Source organism: Nyctereutes procyonoides, unplaced genomic scaffold (genome assembly GCF_905146905.1).
Source record: "Nyctereutes procyonoides isolate TBG_1078 unplaced genomic scaffold, NYPRO_anot_genome, whole genome shotgun sequence".
Classification (NCBI taxonomy): Eukaryota; Metazoa; Chordata; class Mammalia; order Carnivora; family Canidae; genus Nyctereutes; species Nyctereutes procyonoides.
Genome location: NW_026575125.1, coordinates 19,410,042 through 19,435,636, shown reverse-complemented (window position 1 = coordinate 19,435,636; position 25,595 = coordinate 19,410,042). Strand labels below are relative to the sequence as shown.

Genomic DNA, 25,595 nt, shown 5'->3' with positions numbered 1-25,595 from the left:
GTTGGCAGTCTTGCTTTTAATGGCAGTGTAATTGCTTGTTGTCACTGCTGCTGTGGTAGAAAATGTTCACTTGTAGGAACATGTGTTTAACTTTACAACAAATTCTGAACAATAACCTTGTAGCATTGTACCTCTTTACACACAGGAAGAGGGAGGCAAAGGGAAGTGCTTGAGGGGGATGGTGAAGGTTAGTTTACATTTGCCTCCATTTTGATACCAATACCAGTTTGTTACCAATTTCTGTTTCTGGGCAAGAGCCTAAAGCTCAAATTCGGTGTTTATGTTTCAACACGAAAACATTGGGAATAATTAGGGATTCTTTATTTGGATACAGAACCCCATGGCAACTTGTTTTTTTTTTTCCTATGGCAACTTGTATGTTGGCAAAGCGCTGCAAGAAATTGTTGACGAAATGTAATCATAAAATAAGAATTTTTGTATATGGCTAACTATTGGAGTCCTACTATGGATCAGGCACTATACTAATGACATTCAAGTGTATTTTCTCATTTAATCCTTACAGTCGCCCCTTTTGAGGTCACTACCATTGTTACCCACATTTTGCAGATGAGGAAAGTGACTTCCCAAAGCTCATCTAACTGTCCACAGGTGGTGAAGGCCCAGATTGGTCTAGAGTCCTGCCCTTTTATACATTTTATACATATTTGTTCAGCTGTTATGATAAAAGGTTAAGTAATTATGTATTTGCAATATATAATATTCCAAATATTTTATTCATTTATTTATTTTTAAATTTTATTTATTTATTTGTTTGCTTATTTATTTATTTATTTATGATAGTCACAGAGAGAGAGAGAGAGAGAGAGAGAGAGGCAGAGACACAGGCAGAGGGAGAAGCAGGCTCCATGCACCGGGAGCCCGATGTGGGATTCGATCCCGGGCCTCCAGGATTGCGCCCGGGGCCAAAGGCAGGCGCTAAACCGCTGCGCCACCCAGGGATCCCCATAAATATTTTATTTATATATAGATCTTGGGATACAGTCAGGTCTCCAACCATGAGAGATGAGGATGGCTAAGATATTTTTGGCATTTAATTCCCTTATAGAAAACATTTTTACTACATTTGTGATTGACTCTCTAAATGGAGACTTTTAGAGAGTCTCCATTGACTCTCTAAATGGACTTGTGCATGTCCCCCCCCCACCTTGGCAACAAATAATGAATTGTAAAATAGGCAACAGGAAAGAGGAATTAAAAATAAGTTAATTCAAAAATGTTGAAGTTAGGTTCAATTAAAAATAAGTTAATTCAAAAAAATAAGTTAGGTTCAAAAATGGTTTTAAGAGTCCTTGACTCATCACATTGCTTCTACATGAAACTGTTGTGTCCTAAAATTATTTTGATCTAAGGGGATCAGTCTGAGGTGGTTTTGGGAGTCCTTTCATCCATCGGGTGGGTTTCAGGAGGCAGTGTGATGTGATGTGGGTGAAGCGGTGTTGACCTGAATGTCTGTGCCCATGAAGTTTCGCCTATAGGTCTGTAACTGGCTTTTTCTGGGACTGGGCTAGGAGATTCATCTTTTTGAATTCTATTTCCTACTCCATTAAAGGGGCACTCTTGTTCTAGAGTCCCCTGATTTAGGCCTATATTCTTTCACTTGATTCAGCTTTTCGGTTAAATATTTTAATGAATATATTGCATATCATCTTAAAAATCAAGTCTTAAGGTGTGTATTCTAAAAAAAATGCAGCCTCAGAATAAAATAGCCCTCTGAAAACCATTCAATTATCCAGAGGCATTGAGAAATTAATACCTCAGAGAAAGGATTAGAGTAACCAAGAAAAAAGGTAGGGTATTTGGGTTTGCGTCACAGAAATTGTGCACCTTTAATAGAATAGTAAGGCTAAAACAAATGAACAAAGCCCTAATGGAAGTAAAGTGAAAATTACACATTTGATAAGGTATTGATATACCAGGCATTTATCTTATCCTGATTTTATATGTATATACATCTGTATCTTCTATCTATAAGAATACTGTGTGTTTAATTTTTAAACTGTGGGTCATGACATTTAGTGGGTTGTGACCAACATTACGAAAATAAAAGATCAGAATGAATCATGCCTAGAAATGGCAAATAAAAAAAAAGAAATGGCAAATATGCGAAACTTGTTATGCATCTGCATGGTGCGTACATTTACGGATGGACTGTCACAGTATATAATGTACTAATTGGGTCATGGTAACTGATGGAAAGAGTACACTTAGTACACATTAAGATGGCTACTTGAGCTGTACTTAGGTTGAATTTCAGAATTTTTAATTTTTAAGTTTTATTTTTAAATTAGAGTTATTAAAGTCTAAAGCAATAATAACTTTGCCTGGCGCCATCTTGTGGCCCTTGGGTTACAGTGTAGCATACTACCTTTTATAGAAAACTTGTAAATTCAGTTTCTGATGTCCTAACTGAGCTGTCCAAATGGCCAGAGCTTGAAGTTAATGTGACTCAATTCTTCCATCTAAGCTTGGCCACACACCTCTAACTCTAACCAATCAACTCTAAAGTATGTGCTATCTCCGAGTAGATTACTATGAAAGAGGAAAACCAGTTAGTGCTTCCATTTCTTGAGGTTGGGTAACAAGTAGTTTTTTACTTTTATTTTTTTTAAGATTTATTTATTCATGAGAGACATACAGAGACAGACAGAGACACACAGGCAGAAGGAGAAGCAGGCTCCATGGAGGGAGCCCGATGTGGGACTGGGATCCCAGGATCCCAGGATCTGGGATCATGCCCTGAGCCAAAGGCAGACGCTCAACCGCTGAGCCACCCAGGTGTCCCAGTTTTTTATTTTTTTAAAGGACAGTACTCTTGTAGGTGGTATGGCTTTCAGTAGGAGAGCGGGAAATGTGAACTCCCTGCTAGTGGCACACCTCCCCTCATCTGTCTTTGCTGGTAGTTGTTCATGCTCCCCTTAGAATGCCCACCAGTGTTGGTGTTTTTAGCATTACATTGTCTTGCTCTTTTCATATGGTTTCATTTGGGAGACTGCAAATTCTTCTTCTTGATGGGACTATTTCATGTGTTCTTATCCACATTGCCAGCAAAGTACCTTGCACATGTGTAGGTCATATATGAACAAATGCATGATTTAGGTGAATTTGGGTTTTGACTTGGCTTTTGATTTTAATTTTAAAAAATCTACGCTTAAGCCTTAGCAAGGTGGATCTTTAAAAATAAATTCTTAGGATTTTATGTAAATGTACGTAACATTATGCCAAAATTGTGTTAATGGAATTGGTGAGTTTCTTTGCTATCTAAGACTAAATACATAAGTAACTATGATAAACATTTTTTCCCTTTTAAAGGTACAGTGTGGCCTGGGTGGCTCAGTCAGTGTAGCGTTGCCTTTAGCTCAGGTCACGATCTCAGGGTCCTTGGGATTGAGCCCTGTGTCAGGCTCCCTGCTCAGCACAGAATCTGTTTCTCCTCCTTCTTCTGCCTCTCTCCCTCCTCCCCACTTGTGCTTTCTGCTTTCTCTCTTAAATAATTAATTAAAATCTTTAGGACAAAAGCTAGGTACAAATTTTACTATAGGAGAGTTTATGTATGTGTATGTCTATATACATATGTCTATATCTATATATCTCCCCTGAGATGGAGACCTTGTAGAGCTAGTTACCTCAAATACACATTTCATCACATTCATATATTAGTAACTCTATTCAGAGATTTCATTGACATAGTATTTTTTTATAAATTTATTTTTTTAAGATTTTATTCATGAGAGACAGAGAGAGAGAGAGAGAGAGAGAGAGAGGCAGAGACAGGCAGAGGGAGAAGCAGGTTCCATGCAGGGAGCCCGACGTGGGACTCAATCCCGGGTCTCCAGGATCACGCCCCGGGCTGCAGGTGACACTAAACCTTTGCGCCACCAGCGCTGCCCCTATAAATTTATTTTTTATTGGTGTTCAATTTGCCAACATATAGAATAACACCCAGTGCTCATCCCATCAAGTGCCCCCCCCAGTGCCCGTCACCCAGTGACCCCCAACCCTCCGCCCACCTCCCCTTCCACCACCCCTAGTTCGTTTCCCAGTTAGGAGTCTCTCATGTTCTCCCTTTCTGATATTTTCCAGTCATTTTTTCTCCTTTCCCCTTTATTCCCTTTCACTGTTTTTTATATTCCCCAAATGAATGAGACCATATAATGTTTGTCCTTCTCCATCGACACAGTATTTTTAAAAATATTTTGAGAGCATGCACACATGCATGAGTGGGGGAAGGGGCAGAGGGAGAGGGAGAAGCAGACTCCTTGCTGAGCAGGGAGCCCAATACAGGGCTTGATCCCAGGACCAGGAGATCAAGACCTGAGATAAAGGCAGATGTGTAACCGACTGAGCACCCAGGCACCCTCATTGACAGTACTGTCAGCAAGTTCATGGGTAACAAAATACAAGGATGCATTCCATCATATCAGATAGAGGGGTTCAGGTACAAAAATATCATTCAATAATAAAATAGTGGTTAATGTATTTGAGAATAAAATATACAATCTGTAAGTTTACCGACACTAAGTTTAGGATGTATGATTGGAGAGTCCTTGGACTGAGAAGAAATGATGGGAGTGGGAAATCAGTTCTTGCATGAGATTCTGGAGACTAAAATTCTTGAAAGAGCAGTCTGCCACAATCATTATAAAGTTCAGAACACTGGTAAAGGAAATATCCAACAGAATAGCAAAAATTTAAGGGAGATGCAGAGAATTATAGATCTATGTACTAGTGCCCTGAAAAGACATTGCCTAGTGTACTTTGTAGAAGCTTGAAGTTACCTCTTGGTATTATTTTGGAGAAGCTGCTACTTTTCGTGCATGGTCTGTTCTAAACTACATTGGCCTCCTTTCCTTAAGTACTTGGCAGATGTCTCTAGAGAAGGGTCTTTCAACCTTACCACTATTGACATCTTGGGCCAGATAATTCTTTGTTCTGGGGGATGTCCTGTGTAATGTAGAATCTATAGCAGCAGCCCTGGCCCCTACCTACTAGACACCACTGGCACTTCCACAGTTGTGACAACCAAAAATATCTTTACACATTACCATGTCCCCTGGGGGCAAGTTGTCCCCAGTTGAAAACCCCTGCTCTAGATTATGGTAGGTCAGCGTGTTCCTGTAAGAGGTCTCAGGTAGCCACACCCCAGTCAGGCCCAGGGCCCACCCTCTGTGGTAGGACACAGGACTCTCCTTTCTGAATACTACTTTTCCTGTCTTTTGTAAATGACCACATGAGATCATCTTTAGGATATAGTTTTGGATCTGTGGTCTTTCAGAAGTAAGCTGTTTGAAGGGATAGTTTATAAAAGGCATTGAGAAGGAGTGCATTTAATCCTGTTTTATTCATAGGCTATTTACGTTATCCAGTTACTATGAAAGTGGTGACTCAGGATGTATTTTCACTTATTTTTAGGTAGCCCCCCCAATTACTACACTATCTGCACCTGCCTCAGTAATCAAATACCAAGCTCCTTGAGGGTAGAAATTTGTTTTTGGTTACTTGATAAATGCCAGGTATTTACAGTAGATGATCAAAAGTTGCTGAATACTGAATGAAACATTAATGACTGCCTTTTCCCAACAGATATGAATGTAATTCCTCCTTTTAAACACACCTAAATTGAACCTGAGGCTAGAAAACTATTAATGGAACGGAATGGACATTATTAATCAAGAAGATACAGCCTAGGGCACCTGGGTAGCTCAGTCAGTAAGACATGTGACTCTTGTTTTTTCAGCTCAGGTCGTGATTTCTGGGTCATGGAATTGAGCCCCACATCAGGCTCCATGCCACTCCAGTGTGGAGTCTGTCTGAGACTCTCTCTCCCTACCCTGCCAACCACCGCCCCCCCCCCGGCCTGTGCTCTCTATCTCTAATGTAAATAGATAAATCTTAAAATAAATAACTCAAAGAGTTGCTTTGAGGATTAAATGCAATAATGCACCTAATCTACCTAACACAATGCTGGCATATAGCATATATTACATAAATATTACTCTTTTTTTAAAAAAGATTTTATTTGTTTATTCCTGAGAGACACAGAGAGAAGCAGAGACAGACAGAGGGAGAAGTAGGCTCCTTATAGGAAGCCCGATGTGGGACTCAATCCCTGGACTGGGATCACACCCTGAGCCAAAGGCAGATGCTCGACCGCTGAGCCACCCAGGCGTCCCTATTACTCTTGCTGTTACTAATTTGAATCAACCTGACATTTCTGACTTTGGGAAGAGAGAGAGAGTAACCGCCTATCTTTTGGCACTGGTGTTTAATTTGAACACTAGGTATCTTAGGGAGTTTTATATTCTTCAAGAAATTACAACTATAACACAATATGGTTCTGAAACGGTGAACTTTACTAAGTTCTAAAACGGTGAACTTCACTAAGAACCTTCAAGCATTGCAACCTGACGAAGTACTTTTCAGCTGATGAAGTATTTTTCAGTTGAGTTTGTCAAAATACTTCAGTTTTCCAGCTGGATCTGGGATTATCTGTTAAAAAAAAAGCAAATTACTCATTTTAAAAAAACTGTCAATTTTTATTTAAGTATTATTGACATTCAATATTCTATTTGTTTCAGGTATACATCATTGTGATTTGTTATATTTTTATACATTATGAAATGATCCTAACAGGTCTGGTTCTCATCTGTCATCATACAAAGTTATTATGATATTGACTATATTCCTTATGCTGTACTTTTCATCTCTGTGATTTACTTTATATCTGGAACTTTGTACCTCTTAATTTCCATCTACTTTGCCCTCTCCTCAACCCACCTCCCCTCTGGCAACCACCAGTTTGTTCTTTATATTTAATTCTGTTTGGTTTTATCTGTTCATTTGTTTTGTTTTTTGAGTTCACATATAAGTGAAATCATGTAGTATTTGGTTTCCTCCGACTTACTTCACTTAGCATAGTACCCTCTAGGACCATCCATGCTACAAATGGAGAGTTCAATCATTTTTATGGCTGAGTGATATTCCATTGTCAAAATATACCACATTCATTTATCCATTCATTTCTTTTTTTTTAATATTTTTTAAAGATTTATTTATTTATTTATGATAGAGAGAGAGAGAGGCAGAGACACAGGAGGAGGGAGAAGCAGGCTCCATGCCGGGAGCCCGACGTGGAACTCGATCCCGGGACTCCAGGATCGCGCCCTGGGCCAAAGGCAGGCGCTAAACCGCTGAGCCACCCAGGGATCCCCTATCCATTCATTTCTTGATGAACACTTAGGTTGGTTTCATATCTTGGCTATTATAAATAATACTACAGTGAACATAGGGGTGCGCATGTCTTCAAATTGATGTTTGCAAATTATTCATTTTATTTTATTTTATTTTTTAAAGATTTTATTTATTTATTCATGAGAGACACAGAGAGGGAGGCAGAGACACAGGCAGAGGGAGAAACAGGCTCCATGCAGGGAGCCTGACATGGGACTCAATTCTGGAACTCCAGGATCAGGCCCTGGGCTGGAGGCAGATGCTAAACCGCTGAGCCACCCGGGCTGCCCAAATTATTCATTTTAAAAGTCAAAGTACATCAGTAATAATCTGATATTAGTTGCCTGTCCCTTGACTAAAGAAGATAAAGAGGATTTTTGTGTCCCAAATTATATATATATATGGGAAAACTGGATTTGTCCTACTCATTAATCTCACCTATCCCAAAAGGCATATTTGTTAATAAATTAACATCTGTATTCAAGCATCCCAAAATTTACTTACAGCTCTTCTTTTCGCCACCAGGCTTTCATGACATCTCCAGGTTTGATCTAATTAAGTCAAACACATTAAGAGAGCATGGCTACAGATGTTAATGTATTTTTAAAGTTATCTGCTGATAAGATGTCAGTATGCCACAACAACCTGAAGGTGGCAGTGTGTTCAGAGGGATCTTTTATTTTTATTTAATTAAAAATTGACATACAATATCATGTTAGTTTCAGGTGTATATCATAATGATTCAGTATTTATATACATTATGAAATGTCACCACAATATATCTAGTCACCATCTGTCACCATATAAACTTGTTACAATATCGTTGACTATATTCCCTGTGTTGTACTTTTAATCCCCATGACTTACTCATTTTATAATTAGAAGATTGTACCTCTTAAATCTCTTAATATATCTTGTCCATCCTCCCACCCCCATCCCCTTTTCCCCCCTTTGGCAACCATCAGTTCTCTGTATCTATGAGTCTGTTTCTGTTTTTTTTTTTTTTAGGATATATATATATATATATATATGAAATCATATAGTATTTGTCTTTCTCTGACTTATTTCACTCAGCATAATACCCTTTGAGTCTATCCATGTTGTTGCAGATGGTAAGATTTAATTCTTTTTATGGCTGAGAAATAGTTCATTGTATATATATTACATCTTTTTTATCCATTAAATGGATTTTTTGGAAGTCCAGAATGCAACCTTTTTTTTTCCAGAATGCAACCTTTTAAACTCAAAGTGCAAAGTAAGAAAAATACTCAAATACATAAAGCAATATGTTCAATAACTATTTAGTGAATGAAGAAACAATCTGAAAGAAAAAAAAGCTCCCTCCTTAACAGCACTACAGCCTTAGGTCTTTTTGAAATTTCCAATATGATTTGACCTCATACTATTTTGATAGTTATAGGTAAAGTACATCTGTCCCTATACATAAAAAGTAACCTATTGTAATGAGTTTACAATAGTTCTATATGAATTTTCTTCACATAATAAATATTATGTAATTTTTCAGGTATCACTTCAGGGAGTATTCTGTCTTTGCCAATTTATAATCTCTCTGCATTTAAATTCAATTTGTAAGTACTTAGGAGAATAATACGGCACTGTGTGCCAACAGTGTGCCAGGCATACGAGGATAACTGCACTAAAGTCCTTGCCTTTGAGACTTGTATAAGCATGTGGGGAACATGTGCGTGTATGTAAGTTGTCGACGCGATGCACAGCACAATATGATAACATATGACACAGGCTGTGACTGGAGGCTGAGATGGCATCAAGGAAGGCCTCAGAGTGGCACTTAAGTTGATCTTGAAAGAGGAGTAGACTGGGTGTTATTCTGTATGCTGGTAAATTGAACACCAATAAAAAATAAATTTATTATAAAAAAAAGAGGAGTAGAATTTAGGGAAGGGGGAAGATATTCCAGGCTAAAGGCTTGAGCAAAAGCACAAAGGTGTGAAGAAAAAGTAGGGCTTATTTTGGGGGAAAGTGAGTCATGGGACTTGGTGGGAACATAGAACGTGTGCGTGTGGCATGTGTGAATTGTAGGGAAGATGACCTGGGAGAGGTTGGTAGATACAAACAGTGCATAGGCTTGAAAGCTGTGCCAAGTACCTGGATTGTGTAGTGTGAGTTACTGAAGGGCTGCTAAAAGATCTGGTTTGGAGTATGATATGTACTAGAGAGGAGAGAAGCTGAGGTCAGGGCAACAAATCAGGAGGCCTGTGCTATAAACAGGAGAGAAGCCAGGGAGATGTATTTTCAAACTCCTCCAAACTAGCTACTCACCAGTCACCGAAGGTTCTACATTTCTGTTACTTCACTGTATTCCCATTCCCCATGCCATGTGACACTAGTGTCCCTATTCCTGCCACATGGGCCCCCTTTACATTTCTTGAACATACTAAGCTGGTTCCTGGCTCAGGGCCTCACCCTTGGTTTTCTTTCTGCACTGCTCTATGCTTGCCTTGCTCCCTCTCTTCACTCACGTTTCAACTTAAATGTCATCTTAGAAATCTTCCCTGGCCATTTAATCCGCCACCCCAGCTGCTATCCTACCAACTGTTTCTAAAAGCATTTGCCACAATCTAAAATTAGAATGTAACTCTGAGGGTAGGGACCTTGGTTGTGATATTCACTAATAAATACCATCTGCCTATCATAATAGTTTCAATAGTTGCCACATAGCAGATGCTCAAGAAATATCTGTTGAAAGAATGCCCATAGAAACAGAGTAGAATTGTGGTTGTCAGGGACTGAGGGTGGGGGAAATGGGAAGATGCCAAAGGGTATAAGCCTTTAGTTTTAAGATGAGTAAGTTCTGAGGATGTCATATACAGCAGAGTGACTATAGTTAATACTGTTTTGTGTACTTGAAATTTGCTAAAAGAGTAGATCTTAAGTGTTCTTACAACACACAAAAGAATAGAACCATAGGAGGTGATGGATTTGTTAATTAACCAGATTATGATGATCATTTTACAATGTATACATATATTGTCACATTGTGTAGTTTAAATATCTACAATTCTATTTATCAGTTATACCTCAATAAAGATGAGAATAAAAAAAGGAATGCCCAAACACAGTATGTGATTACATATGTGCGGTTTTTTTGGTGGGAGAATTCATGGTTTTTATCAGATTCTCATAGGGGTTTGTGGCCCCTCCAAAAGTTAATCAAGTGGATAGTTAACATGTTTTCTGAAACGTAAAATACTCCTCCTCTAACAACCTTCGTAGTTAATTCGTACTTATTAGGAGCTCTTGCTGATCTCTTAGTACATGCATGTGACTGATGGGTGAGGTTATTCATCATTCACTGTTGGTTTTGCTACAGCTTCCAGGGAACATGCCCCCTACTTCAAAGATCTATCCAGAAATTCCTTCTAAGGCTTCTCAGGAGATGCCTGCAGCTTCTGATTCATATTTCTATCTGGAAGCCTCACAATCCATAATTGTAAGCTAAGTTAATGACTCATGTACAATTTAAAGCACCTACCACTCAAAGTACCTTTAATGCCTACCTTCGTATCTATCTTTGAGATCCATCACATCCATGTAGAGGTAAATAAATTTGTACTGTAATCTTAACTTTGACCCACAAAGGCAAAGTTGTTTTGCAAACCCATCAAAAACTGGTTCAAAAATCAGTTAAATAGGGCAGCCCCAGTGGTGCAGCGGTTTAGTGCCGCCTGCAACCTAGGGTGTGATCCTGGAGACCCTGGATCAAGTCCCATGTCAGGCTCTCTGCATGGTGCCTGCTTCTCCCTCTACCTGTGTCTCTGCCTCTATCTCTCTCTCTGTGTCTCTATGAATAAATAAATAATCTTTAAAAAAATAATCAGTGAAATATTACTTTACCCAATCCCCAATCTGAGTTAGGTTACAGAGTGAATTTCTTCCTCTCATTGTCTATGATTAATGGTACTTTTTTTTGATTGGCTAAAGAAGTCTTAGGAGTCTGTATTTTTCTTTTATCCTAAGATGATTTCTTCCTTCAGTGCTCTAGTAGTTGTCAATTTCCTAACTACAGTTTGTATAGAACTGTTGATTTTTAGAAGATAAGCATGTTATTTTAAAAAGGTTCAAGCAAGTTTCCCAATTGTATTTTGGCCAGAGACTACTTCTGGGATTGTCAATTATATAGCCTCCTTAAGTGAAAGGATATATCTGTTTCAATCTTCCTTCAAATGATAAGGAGAGAATCATTAGTTTCAATGTTAATTAAGCCAGATTTTCTCAAAAGTTTACTATATACAGAAAGGTTTTGCTTGTGACTATTTTCTTGGCCCACAATATAGGAAGAAATTCTGTACATGATCTCTAAGACCTCTGCCTTTATTATACTAGGTCTCCACTGTTCCCTTTGTGATTTCTTTTGATAGTATATTTCTCTGGATTCTTGGCTTTAAAATTCAGAGCATTAACTCTCATATTCTGCTTTCTCCAGTTTGAGCTACTCTCTCTATGGCCCATGATTTCTGTCTAGTAATGTTTACTTCATTTATAAAATCAACATAGTTCTATTACAAAAAAAGATTATTCAAAAGTTGGCATTTATGGGGCCCCAGCTATCCCACTGACAGAAAAATCAGTTTGACTTACAGTTTCGCTACCAGGTTTCCAACCAGCAGGGCAGACTGAAAGGAACAAAAATTGGCAAAAAGTTTAAGAACATGTTCAATTCTCTTCAGCCACTCTTGGCTTTTCTTTTTCCAAAATGAAACTGAAGAGAGCCTATAATAATGAGAACATTTCTAGGCCACAGGACACTTGATTAGTTTGCTTGCCTGCTTGCACCAAGGAATTCCAGTCACAGAGTTTATCAACAGGCAGCTAATCTATTTCCATTTTTTTGCCAATTATATCTAGTTACATTTACAATATAAGAAACCACGTTGAGTGTTTCTCTAGTAAATTATATCTAGTTACATTTACAATATAAGAAACCACGTTGAGTGTTTCTCTAGTAAAGTTGGAATATTTGGGAATCTGGTGAACTGAAAGATTGGGGCAAGGCAAAAATCTAGTAAAGTTGGAAGATTTGGGAATCTGGTGAACTGAAACATTGGGGCAAGGCAAAAATCTCTGAATTTATATAAACTTCCAATATAAACTTACCTTCTGTTTTCTGTAGTATCTTGTATTGATGCCACAGTTTGCTGTTTGTCAATTAAGAGTTCAAAATTACTAAGAAAATGGCATTTCCCCTTTAGAATGCACCCTTACTCAGGGCCTGAGTTACACTTTTGAAAAGAATATATCACATATGTTCTATTTTAGCAAAATCTGACCTTTTCCATTTAGCTACTGCAAAAACTTGGGAATGAAAGGATGAATTGATCACTAGTATGAAACCAAACAGCTTTGAGGGAAAAAGCTAAGTCAAAAAATGTAAACATGAAAAAAAAATTAAAAAATGTAAACATGCAAATAAAACCTACATTATGAAATACTGCCAGACTGGCATATTTTAAGTTTACAGGAACATAATTAAAAAATTACAGTAGAAGAAACTTTTATCTATGGACTGTATAAAATGAGTATTTTTACATTTTATTCTCTCAGCAGGATATATTATCGATATTTTGTTTAAAGCACTTTAAATAATACTTGGATCTGCTAAAAAGACCAGGCAATAATTTGAAAATAATCAGAGGATTTTGAAATCATCCACATTAGTTTTTTTCCCACACTACTTTTTGACTAAGAAACCAAATTAATCGTGCTATCATTTCTCAAATGAAAAAATCAAAAGGCCAAGACAGAAGGAAAGGGTACCTTCTCCATGTCGGTCAGTATACTGGAATGCTTGAACCAAACGCAGTGTTTCATCCACTGATCTACCGACTGGGAGGTCATTCAGAGTAATCTGTCTTAGGATTCCTTTGTCATCAATAATGAAAAGACCTCTGTAAAACACAAGAGTGGTACAGGTGAGGTCATTTCATCTCAATTAAGACAAATATTAGTTAATCTGAATCCCTGTGCCATCCACACAGGATGTTATACAGAACCAACAACACATTACCTGTTTGGTGTACACACATGCAAATACAACCCCCTGCCCAAACCCACTCTTACCTACTGTATAACTTGGATTATCATTGTTAAATGGTAGCTTTAAAAATTTGTTTTTGTCTATGAAATGTACTGTTGTATTTCCATTTAATTCTTCACTAGTACTAGGTTTGGGATTTTAATGCACTGTAAATGAAATGATGAATCTATATAGCAAAGTCTACCTCTGGGTGAAGGAGTGATCCACCTTTCTTATCACTGGCTATTTAGAACATCTTTGTATTTCCTTTTTCAGAGGTGGAAAAGACAAAGTCACCAATATAAGCGAAGTTACCTTTCTCTCTAAATCTGTGTATTTACTTTATGGCCTAGGGAAGAATGGAGCAGTTTAACTTAAAAGAGCTGCTATACTGAGATGGCATGGCAAGAGTTAAAGCAGACCAGAAAAAAACAAAAACTACCAAAGGACTTTACTGTTTTTATTTCAGTCAATATGGATTTCAACTTAACACTTGGTTTAGAAAAAGATCTCAGGTACTAGGGCTAATTGGTTATGAGAATTATAAATAATAATGAGATCTATTTTTAACAGAAATACATGGAATTACAAATCTATTACATGAAATTTTGTTTCATAATCACATTAAACATTATAAAGTGTTCTTGCTTATCCTACAAAATATTTCTTTAATGAGCACCATGATGTCTGAACTAACTAGAGCTCACTTTCCTTGGACTAGGTCAACTTGGCCAAACTTGGGCAAAACTGTAAACTATTACTCATATGGGTTTTCTTTGATGTAGCTACTTTTACCAGTAGAAAACGGTTGTTAATGCTGATGAAGTCTGTTCCGAAGTTAAGTGAGTCTGATTTGAAATTGTGAACTTACTTCTGTAACATACATCGTACCAACACACAGCCTTGGGCACCTGGGTGGCTCAGTCGGTTAAGCAGCTGACTTTTGATTTCGGCTCAGGTCACGATCTCAGGGTTACATGGTTTTTACTTGGTTAATGTTCAGGTAATTTGAAAGTTCATTTTAATTCTATTTTTTAAAGATTTTATTTGTTCATGAGAGACACATAGAGAGAGAGAGAGAGAGGGGGGCAGAGACATAGGCAGAGGGAGAAGCAGGCTCCACGCAGGGAGCCTGATGTGGGACTCAATCCCAGCACTCTGGGATCATACCCTGAGCCAAAGGCAGATGTTCAACTGCTGAGCCACCCAGGCGTCCCTAATTCGAAATTTTAAAATAGCTTCAGTCTTTTTAGTGGCATACTTCCTCTTTGGGAATTAACTTAGTAATAAATTTTATGAAAAGAGACTAGACATTAAAGACTTGGCAAGCACAAAAAAAGAAACTATTGGTAGTGACATATGATAAAATATGAATGAGCCTTGAAAACATTATGCTAAGTGAAAAGAGGCTGGTCATAAAAAAGCACATATTGTAGGATTCCATTTAAATGAAATGTCCAGAATCGGCAACCATAGAGACATAAAGGAGGTAAGTAGTGGACCAGGGCCAGGGCAGGGGGATTGGGGGAAAGGGAGAGTAACTGCTAATGGGTATGGGGTTTCTTTTTAGAGTAATGAAAATGTTTTAAAATTGATTGTGGTGATGATTGCACAACTCTCTAGCTGTACTAGAAACCACTGAATCGTAGGCTTTATTTTTTATTTATTTTTTTTAAAGATTATTTATTTATTTATTCATAGACACACACACACACACACACACAGAGAGAGAGAGAGAGAGGGGGGGGGGCAGAGGGAGAAGCAGGCACCATGCAGGGAGCCTGACGTAGGACTCGATCCAGAGTCTCTAGGATCATGCCCTAGGCTGCAGGCAGCGCTAAACCGCTGTGCCACTGGGGCTGCCTGAATCGTAGGCTTTAAATGGGTGAGTTGTATGTAAATTATATCTCAATAAAATTGTTACTAAAAAACATAGGCCTATAAAATACTGGTAGTTTCACATAAAACATTAAAAAAGAAATTATTAGCACTGCATTTTGATAATAAAATTACAATTGTTTTAAACTAAAGTTATCCTTTTTTCAAAGACTTCTATTGGCACTTCCTTAATTTTTCCCACTCCCCACAGCACAAGTTTGCTAAACAATATAATAATTGTACTTAGAAAAACCATTACTGGACTCATTTTAGAGAAAAGGAGAAATAAACAGGCAAGGAGTTTTGGTACCTGGCTTCAAGTGTAGGCTCTGTCATTAATTATGTAACTTTGGTTAAGTTCATGGAATTCTATGAAATTGTTTATCTGTAAAATGAAGGGTTGGTCAAAGAGCTCTAAATAATCTTCCAGCTCTAACAGTCTATGATACATAGTTTAAGTAGGGCACTCACCAATTATTTTAAACAGTATCTACAACATTTTTGCAAATAGAGCAAATAATATTTCTTGATCAAACCTTGTATCTTCTAACTCCCCTTTAGGGAGGATTACAAATATATTTGGATTTGTCCTAATACAAAACCACCGAAAGGTACCTAAGAGTATGGCCTGAGTCCTCCAGATATACGCCATAGTCCTTTGAGATCTGATGGGTCAGATCCGAAAGAAGTGGAATCTTTATTGGCCCAAGTCCTCCTTGTCGTCGAGGGGTATTAATCCTATAACAAACAAAATATTTACCAAATGTAGTATTTGGTACTACAGAGTGAAGTAAATGTATGTATCCAAACAGCGTTCTTCATCTCCATATACACACATATGAATGAACATACGCAACACACATGTTTTCTCTAACAAAAACAGGTTAATATACATTCTATTTTTGCCTTTACTCCAGACTTAATACATTCATTTCCTTTAAACAATAAATGTGGAGATACATACATTTTTAATGTACTGACACACTATATTTTACTAATCTCTATTGCTAGACATTTAAATTATTTCCATTTTTCTCTTGCTTTTATCAACCTTGCTGGAAACATCTATGTATTCTCAACTTTGCATCCTTATTTGATTAATTCCTACAAAAGAAACTGATGGGTCAAAGGATATGCACTGTCATAAGCATAACCTTAAAAGTGTGATTAAGACAAAGCCTTGAGATAACAGAGATAATGCAACTGGGTGATATTTTAATATTCTGAGACAAAGGAATGCAAAGTCCACCTGAAGCATCGAAGGAAGTTAGTTACAATCTCAGACACTTAAATCTTCAGATTTAAGTATTCTTTTACTTGAAACCAGGGAATGTGGGTGTCTCAAGGGGAAGGCACTGACACTGCAGCTAGCAAAAGGGAAATATACTCCAGATGTCTGCAGCCCCAGTTCTGACATCCAAACAGAAATTTCTGGTTGAGATGAAACCTATTTAGCTCAGAATGCATCCCCCCAAATTGCTTGAGAAACCAACTGCAAATTATTTGGGAGGACATAACTTTTTCATGAGTGGATTTAAGTTGTAATCCTACAAAGGTTTAGAAATACTATAGAAGTGACGAAGCAAACCAATTAAAAAAATGTAGAATTATAATGTGAAATTTTATTAAGTTTATAAATAGTAAAGAAACATTTTTAAAGGACTTAAGGCATACCATATTTGTCTATTAGATTTGCAAGAATTACTTAAGTAAGTCTTGGAAGTTTTATCTGGAAATGGAGATACTTAAAGGAAATCAAATATATTAAATATACAACTGCATTTAAAAATACTTGAGAGAATTACTTAAGGGAATATAAATTAAATTGTAGCTCCTGCACCAATTAAAATTTTAGTTATATATGCCTATATATAACTATAAATGGAGAAAAAGTTGTTCTGAATTTGTTACTTGAATGAAATGAGTATTAACCTTTAAAGCAAAGATAATTCTGAACCATCTTCATTGTGTATAAAATCTTGTGCACAGAATTATGGACATGAAAAGTTCACATTGACACATACATTTCTGATTTTGAACATACTGCCTAATTACTCTCCAGAAATGCTCAACCAACTGTATATGTGAGAGGACCATTTCTTCACATCTTTGTCATCACTGGATAAATATTTCAATATTTGAAATCTTGGCCAATCAGGAAAAAAAGTGGCATCTCTTGTCATTTTAAATTGCAGTTCTTTGCAATTAATCAGGCAAAACATCTTTTCATGTTTAAGGTGTTAAAAAAGTTTTTAAAAATTAAGAAAATCAGTTTCTTGAAAAACAATTATAAAACCTATTGTGAAAAAAAGTAAAAAAAAAAACTATTGTTGAGTTTGACTTAATACTAGATAACTATGTAACAGAGAAATGAAATTTTAAAGAATATTTTTCCCTCCAGACTAAGGCTACCAATTTATCATAATAATCATATAACTCAGTGGTGTTTCCTATGGAGGTGTTTTGTACTGAGCTTTTTTTCCCTGATTTGGAAATGTCCTATAAAATCCTTAAGCATTTTTTTCTTAACTTTATTGAACTGGCAGTTCTCAGATAGATCTATTCCTGAACTATCTGATAACCACATTCCAGGGTGCTTAGCTGGCTCAGCTGGTAGAGCATGCAAGTCCTAACCTCAGGGTCACGAGTTCAAGCCCCACATTGGGTGTGAAGCCTACTTAAAATAAAATTAAAACAAAAAACCATTATATTCCTATCACACTGAGAGTTGTCTGCCTATAATTGAAAGTAAATCCATTCTTTTTCCTACAAATCTTAGTGTAAGATACTGACCAGGCCAAATGGGTAAACTGTGAATCAACAGAGCATGCTACCACTTCAGTGTTTATCGATTTGAATTCTTCAATTCTATCACCAAAGGCGATGATTTCAGTTGGACACACAAAGGTGCTGAAAGTTAAAAAGAAAATTCAGTATTCTCAAAATATACATATACCCAAAGTTTCAAATGACTTAGTTTTACAAACACCATTAGTATATAAAAATGCACATTAAGAACAATTTTATATATTAACATTGTCAAGATACATCTTTCTAAAAGATTACTTGATCAAATATCATTTTACTAAAAATGTATATTACAAAATTCCTAATTATATCTCAGTAAATGTTATTTTTATAACTTAATGGATCCTTGCTCAACCAATGTTCCCTTCTCCCTTATGGCAGAAACTTGTCTCATTTATTAGCTTTTATTTAATAATGCTTTGTATTTATATGGTGCTTTATAGCTTTCAAAGGATCTATACAGATTTTACATCATTCCACTATGTTTTTTTTATATTCCTATACCACTTCTATGGGCTAGATGCACTGAGCTTTATTTCAGAGATGAGAAAATGCTCTTCCATCCCCCTCCCTTCCTTAATAAGGTCCTCTTCTACCTTGTCTCCCAGTCTTGTTGTCAGAAAGGCATGTTTAGAGAATATTACCTTAGGGTAGTATTTTCCGAACCATGGTAGGGACTCTTTAGCCAGTTTATGGAGTTCTAACTAATGTTTTAAAGAAGTGGAATAGAAAACGAGAATACTTTACATATAGTAAGAGTGAGTTATGAAACATGTATGTATACACAAGTGCATATCTGTGGGTATGTGTTTAGGAGTGATACTGAAAACATTCAACAACCTTAACTCAAAGTTGGCTTTAGCTCTCTGGAGGTTTCTGAAAGGGACCAGGTGGGAGGGGCATCTTGGTGAAGAGGTTGGGAAGGTGGCTATTTACCACTTGGTATGTAAGTGTTTCAGTATTTTAATGAGCACAGCTGAACTGGTGCTTAGACTGAATGTTACCCTGTATGTATATGTAAGTGTATTGGGCAGCAATGAGAAATGAATTTTGTACTATGTACAGGTTGTGGTCAAGAAAGTAAGAACAGAGACTTAGAGGACAAATTCCTACTGCAGTCTAATACAGGCTTTTCAAATGTTTCAGTTGTTCAAATGTAGGCAGACAGTTCTAATCTAGATTATATCCCTGGAAACCTAAGCCATGATATATGTATTTTTTAATATTTTCCTAAAGGTAGGAATGGTCAGCCCTGCCTTCCTTCTTCTTATTCCAACAAATGCTACTTAGATATATACTTATCCAACCTCTTAGTGAAGACAGAGAAAAAGTTCTGGCAAAAAACTAAAAGGCTATGTTTTTGAGTTTTGTACTTGCACACTGTGGCAAATGCCTCAGAATTCTTTCTTTCTAACTAGGCCCAACCTGGTATCACATGGAAACAGAAAGAAGCAGTCTTAGCTTCTTGCCCCAGGAAGCCATTGGTGACATCATGTTTTAGATATGTCTTATTTGTTATGGAGTTTTAAGTTAACACTGGGAGAAATAGATATTTGTCTACTATGTTAGACTAATTTCAAAACTCACATTTAGCGTCCTATATATTTAACAGATGTGTTAACTTTTTGGTTTTATAACAAGATGAATTTAGAAGGCCTATCATTTTTATGTATTAAAATTTCTACTTCTGGTTTCTATTAGAAGTTAAGTTACATCATACATTTTAGCTAGGCCACAGTACAAGCTGATTAGAAAGAAGTTCTTACTAATTTAAAAGATTATGTATTATCCAGATTTATGACTTGGTTTACTTTCAAAGAACTAATTTTTCTGAGAATTTTTCCTATTTGGATTAGAGTAAGGGTGAGCAAACTTCAGCCCACAGGCCAAATCCAGTCTTATTTTTTGTAAATAAACTTTCAATAGAAAACAATAATCATTCATTTATGTATAGTCTATGGCTATTTTTGTGCTATAATGGCAAAGTTGAGTAGCTGCAATAGAGATCACAAGGCAAAAAAAATTTATTATGTGGCCCTGTACAGGAAAAGTTTGCTGACTTCTGGCTTAGAGACAATCTATAGAGATGAGCTTAAGTATATCCTCCCTGCAAGTTTAAGGTTTTATTTACACAGTTCTATATTAGTCCTAATGGAATAAAGACCTTAATACACAGTGGCAATATAGAAGATATTTCTACTTTTTATAATCAAAAATATATTCAAATAGAAAAAAGATAAAAGTCAGGATAAGTCTGCTACCTTTTCATTTTCATGGAATTTGAAAAAGATTCCAGATAAAATTATATCCTCGATAAGACTAAAGCTGCACGAGTATTTGAGTCAACTTTTTATCTATAGTGTTCACTGTCAAAGTTAAAGAGAAAATTTCTCCAATAACCATAATTTATATTAATAGGCATTATTTCTTAAGCATATGCAGTATTTTTAGGAAAATGTTCAAACCATAGGAAAGCAACAGATACAGTAAAGAATAAAAATGATAAAACCAGAGTTAAATGGCATCATCACTGTAGAGGGCTAATTTTCTAGTTAACATTACACATTAACATTACACATAAACAGATTTGTGGCAGAAGTCTTGCTATTAAATGCTTTCTAAAATATTATTCATTTTCTTGCCTTAATAGGTATAGCTTACTATAATTGTAGCTTTCCTTTCTTTGATGATTGTATTATAACAAAATCATTTAGATTTAAGTATAAAGTATTGGGATCATGGGTCTTGGTTCTGAAATATATGGTAGATGTTATCTTCTTGGAAAAAAATTCATCTTAGCTTGACTTTTAAGAACCAAGAGCTAGGGGCACCTGGGTGGCTCAGTGGTTGAGCGTCTGCCTTTGGCTCAGGTTGTGGTCCTGGGGTCCTATGCTTGAGTCCCACATCAGGCTCCCCACAGGAAGCCTGCCTCTCCCTCTGCCTATGTCTGCCTCTCTCTGTGTCTCTCATAAATAAATGAATAAAATCTTTAAAAAGAAAAGAACAGCTAAATAAAATAATTTCTACTTAATGTTCTTGAATAATGATTGATAAAGACTGATGATTCATGACCTGTACATGTATTACTTACAAATCAAGGGGGTAGAAGAAAAAAACCAGGTATTTCCCACGATAATCAGTCAACTTGAGCTCCTTGAATTCTCCATTTATCACAGCTGTTCCTTCCCAATAAGGCGCTGGCTTGGAAACTAAGAAAAATATATAATGTTCTAAAACACTGAGAAAATTGGTGGGAAGACAGAAAGACATCTTTAGGCAATCACTAAAAATCAAGGATCCTAAACCTTTGGATCTCTTTAGCAGTCTGGTGAATCTTACAGACTTTTTCTAAAGATAGTGTTATTGAATGCATAAAACAAAATATATAGAATTAGAAAGGAAACCAATTAAATTGAAATATAACTATCAAAATAATAGAAAACAAACTGGTGATATGGTAATATATATACCCTTTTATAAACACTTTAAAATCGCAAGATCTATGGGGCACCTGGGTCGCTGAGTTGAGTGCCCAACTTTGACTGTTGATTTCAGCTCAGGTCAGTATCTTGGGGGTGGGGTGGGGGTGAGATAGAAGCTCTTGGTGAAGCCTCCCCCGCCCACTCATGCTCTGCCCTCAGCACAGTCTGCTTGTCCCTCTCCCTGACCCTCCCTTGGCTCGCCATGCCCATGTGCACACACACGCTCTCATAAATAAATAAGTAAGTAAGTAAATAAATAAATAAAATATTTAAAAGTGCAAGATCTAATAGTGGTCTAATAACTGTCCAAGATAGTGATCAGTAAATTTTGTTTCAGGATATCCCAAATTATGTGGCATAAAGATATCTGTGATTCCCTTGGCAACAGGTACAAGCAAGGACTTCTGAAGCTAGTGTGATTTGTTGCTGATGTTCATAATAGAAGAAAATGCTACATTTCAGTTGGAGGTTAATGAAAATAAAGACTCTGTTTTTCTGTTTAGGCTCACAGACCCCCTACATTCCATTCCTGCACTAAAGTCTACTTGGTCCTTCACTATAAGCCCCTCCAAGCTAATCAACTTCCTACAGTTTGAATACTTAAGATTTTCCTTTTTCTAATGGTAGTCTCCTAGATGTACTCATTTAAATGTTTTTCCAGTTTCTCACATACACAAAGACAACCTGCTGCACACTCAAGGAGTGGGAATCTGCAAATGTCAGGTGAGAAGTTTAAAATCCCAGAGCATGGGATTATTTTCCCAGAGTTCTGAAAGAAGAGACCCCCTTGAATAGGTTTCAAGTGACCTGATGGAAACTGAATAGTAGTTCATGCTGCTCTCTTGTAAGGGCACACTGTAATTCTAGCCCCTTTCATAATAATGTACCTTGATCCTTTGTTAACACATTCACAGGGCACTTAAACCTTCAGAACCATTACATACATTGAAGTCAGTACTTGATTCCAAGTTTGACTAATGTTCCTAGAAAGTAAGGCTTATAATAGCCAGCATTTTTGATCACTCTAAAAATAAAGACGAATTTAAAATGAATTTATCTGTGAAGTTAATATATTACACATGATTATTTATCTTGAGCCAGTTGCCTACCTCATATAAGTATGCTGATCTAATTAGGTAAAGGCCAGGAGGGAGAATTGGATAGAAGGGAACTGAACTGCATATGCTTTATATACATTACTGAGAATGCTATTCAAGTGTGAGGTTATAATTGTAATGATCTGTTAAAATGATACTCCTTAATGATTTCTGCATATAGGGAAAACCAAATCTGAAAAATAATTTTTTCCCAGAAAATTCTGATTTTGGAAATTCTGGGTCTTGGACTTAAGAACTGCAGTGTTCTAACAGTTTTTTGATGGTGTCGTTAGGGTTTTCAATATATAGTATCATGTCATCTGCAAATAGTGCAAGTTTTGTTCAAAGAAAAAAAATTCATCAATCTGTAAGGCAAAAAAGACAGTAAGTACTTTATTAAGATCTATAAATGGAATTCCCAAAGCAACCCGTTGCATCTGTTAAAAAATAAAAACTGTCCGAAATATAAATAGCAGAGTTAACAAAGATTCTGGCAAATGCAGAGCAGTAAAGAAGAATGTTTAAATCCCTTTTTTCCATACCCATTCCCCTCATTAGTTTAACTACTGCTAACGTTCTGATGTCTTTCCTTCCATCCTTTTTTAAACACACAAATTTGGATCATGTTGCACTTGTTTTTAAAGAGAATGTTTTAATGAGAACTCAGTAATATATGGAACTGTTAAATCACTGTATTGTACATCTGAAACTAATAGAACACTATATGTTAACTACACTGGAATTAAAAATAAAAAAGGGAGGGAGCAGTAATTCCTGAACAGTTTTTCATGTTACTAAAATTTACTTAAGATTATTTAAAGTTTAATGGCTCTATAATATTCCATCTTACGAATAAAAGTCCTCATATCTATAATTCTAGATAAGCCTACATGTGACACAGAAATGTGGCAGATATCTAAACTTTGAAACGGTTTGCTACTAAAGGGAAGTCTATTATTACTACTTTTTTGTTTCCATGAGCAGACTTGGATGGGCTTTGTTTCTTATGGGAAATTGTGATGCCAGTAAATATTTAATTGGATGCCATATTTCAAAATATCTTCCTAAGCCAAATAAAAGCAATGAGACTTGGAAATACTATGATTTTAAAAGTGCAAGACTGGCTCTTTAAAAACAAAAATATAAAAGTAACTTCCAGTTAACTTTCAGTAGGAAAGAACTGCAAATGTGTTAGGGGGCAAAACAGTGTTCCTCATTTATAGCTCCCACTTCATCCTAAGTTGTAACATCCCGTTTAACACTGAGGATTCATAATTGTGAAGCATTACTTTTGTTACTGAATACAGGCATGGAACTGAACCAAATACATATCTACAGAATGCCAAATGATCCGTAGGAAAAGTTATTATTTAAAAGCAAGCAAGAGATAGTCTTTATCCTTTAGCCTCTGGCCACTTCTTTTTGGCCAATCTTAACATCCAGATGCAGTAGGCCACAACTTTCTCATTATCCCCTCTGACGTGTCCTTCCTGAAAGTGGCCATTAGCTGTGTACACTGGAGAGAAATGCAAATAACCGAAAGCCAAATTGGCAGGACACAAATTTGCTGCAAGGTTTATCATCAACCCAAATGCATTACTTCCACTTTTCCCCCCAATTTCCTACAAGGAGCCTCCAAAGTACACCCTGTAACAAGTTATTCATTTTTGAGAAACAAAGAATACCAACGAACTATGGTTTTGGGGAAGGTGGCTTTTAACTCTCTTTATAAGACGCAACAACAAAAAAAAAAAAAGAAAGAAAGAAAAACGAAAGGTTTGCCCTCCTGAGAATTTTGGTTAGCTACTTTTCTGTTTAATTAAACTTTCTGTGAACCATTATTCAACTTTTCAATGTATTCTTCCCTGAAATAGTACTTGAAAATAGACGCGATGTGCTGCAGGCACTTTTTGATGTTGAGGAAGTGTTTCAGTTTGCACAACATCCTGATGCCTAAAAACCAGGGGCCAGGACCACCCTCTTTAACCTCATCTGCGGCTTTGAGGTAACCATTACTTCTTCCAAAATCTGATTCGCGGAACCCGTCCGTTTCTTCACAGCCGGAATCCGTCTCCATCCCTTTACCTCCGCCCCCCAGGCAGGCCCGCCCAGGGACCTGAGGCCGTCCAAAGGGTGCCGCCCAAGCCAGGCCCCCAGGTACTACCAGGGTACACGTGTGTCGGGCCCTCTCCACCTCCCGCCTCCCTTTGCCACCCCCCCCCCCAACCTCCCTTCCTCTTGGCGGGACACCACCTACTCTTGGCCTTGCTGTGGTGCAGGGAGTGGTCGGCGGGCGAAGCCCGGGACGCCTCCCCTGGGTACACTTGTCCACCCGCGTAGAAGTGGCACTCCTCTTGGCGGGTTCGGGGCCTCTCTTCTGCCTCCCAGCCTCGCAGAGCTCCAGTTGGCAGCAAGAAGAGCAGCAGTGGCAGCAGCAGCAGTCTTCGGCTCCGGCCAGAGGCCGGAGTCGTCGCGGCTAGCGGCGGCGGCGGCGGCGCCTCCATGACCACGCGAGTGCAAACACACGTCTCTTGGCGCGAGCGCGACTTCTCCCGCCGCCAGGGAGCTACAACCGCGCGCCTGAAGCCCGCGTGAGCCGGGGCACCGCCTCGCGAGACCTGCTCCGCCCCCACTCCGCCTCGCCCCCCCTCCCCGCTCCCTGCTCCACCCACCCCTCCCCTCCGCCACGTGGGCTCCAGCCCCGCCTGCTCGCCCCCAGCCGGAGTTTGCGCCTGCGCCCTGAGCGGCCCGGGGCCGGGAGTTTAGCCCAACTCTGGGAACCAAAGCCTCTCGGTGGCCTTGCGCGAGTGGTCGGATGCGCTTCTTTGCACTTTTAGATGCTCTTCCACGCCTAGCTCTGCCACAAAGTCTCGCCAGCGTACACCACCCGCAAAGTGAAGCTAACCTTTCTGCCTTTGGGTGGCTTGAGTTTTGTACTTCTAACAGTTACTCGGTTTTTCCTGAAGAGATGTGTGTGAAAAGTGCCGTGACTACTTGTTCAAGCTGCAGCCCTTTTAAGTCCCCGGG

General features: G+C 37.7%; 1 protein-coding gene across 2 annotated transcripts; it reads right to left on the bottom strand.

Moving 5' to 3' along the window:
• Positions 1-6,350: 6,350 nt before the first annotated feature.
• PRDX4 (peroxiredoxin 4) lies at positions 6,351-25,174 on the bottom strand. Of its 2 annotated transcripts, none has more exons than XM_055339084.1 (7): positions 24,826-25,173; positions 21,081-21,198; positions 17,975-18,091; positions 15,797-15,919; positions 13,045-13,175; positions 11,869-11,903; positions 6,351-6,507 (listed from the first exon to the last, which is right to left on the bottom strand). In XM_055339084.1, exons 1-7 carry the CDS (start codon positions 25,070-25,072, stop codon positions 6,457-6,459), a joined length of 822 nt encoding a protein of 273 aa, XP_055195059.1. In that variant the 5' UTR covers positions 25,073-25,173; the 3' UTR covers positions 6,351-6,456. The 2 variants fall into 2 exon arrangements, with proteins under 2 accessions (XP_055195059.1, XP_055195060.1); XM_055339085.1 differs by lacking the exon at positions 6,351-6,507 and adding an exon at positions 7,734-7,799 and having other exon boundaries at positions 24,826-25,174.
• Positions 25,175-25,595: the final 421 nt, after the last annotated feature.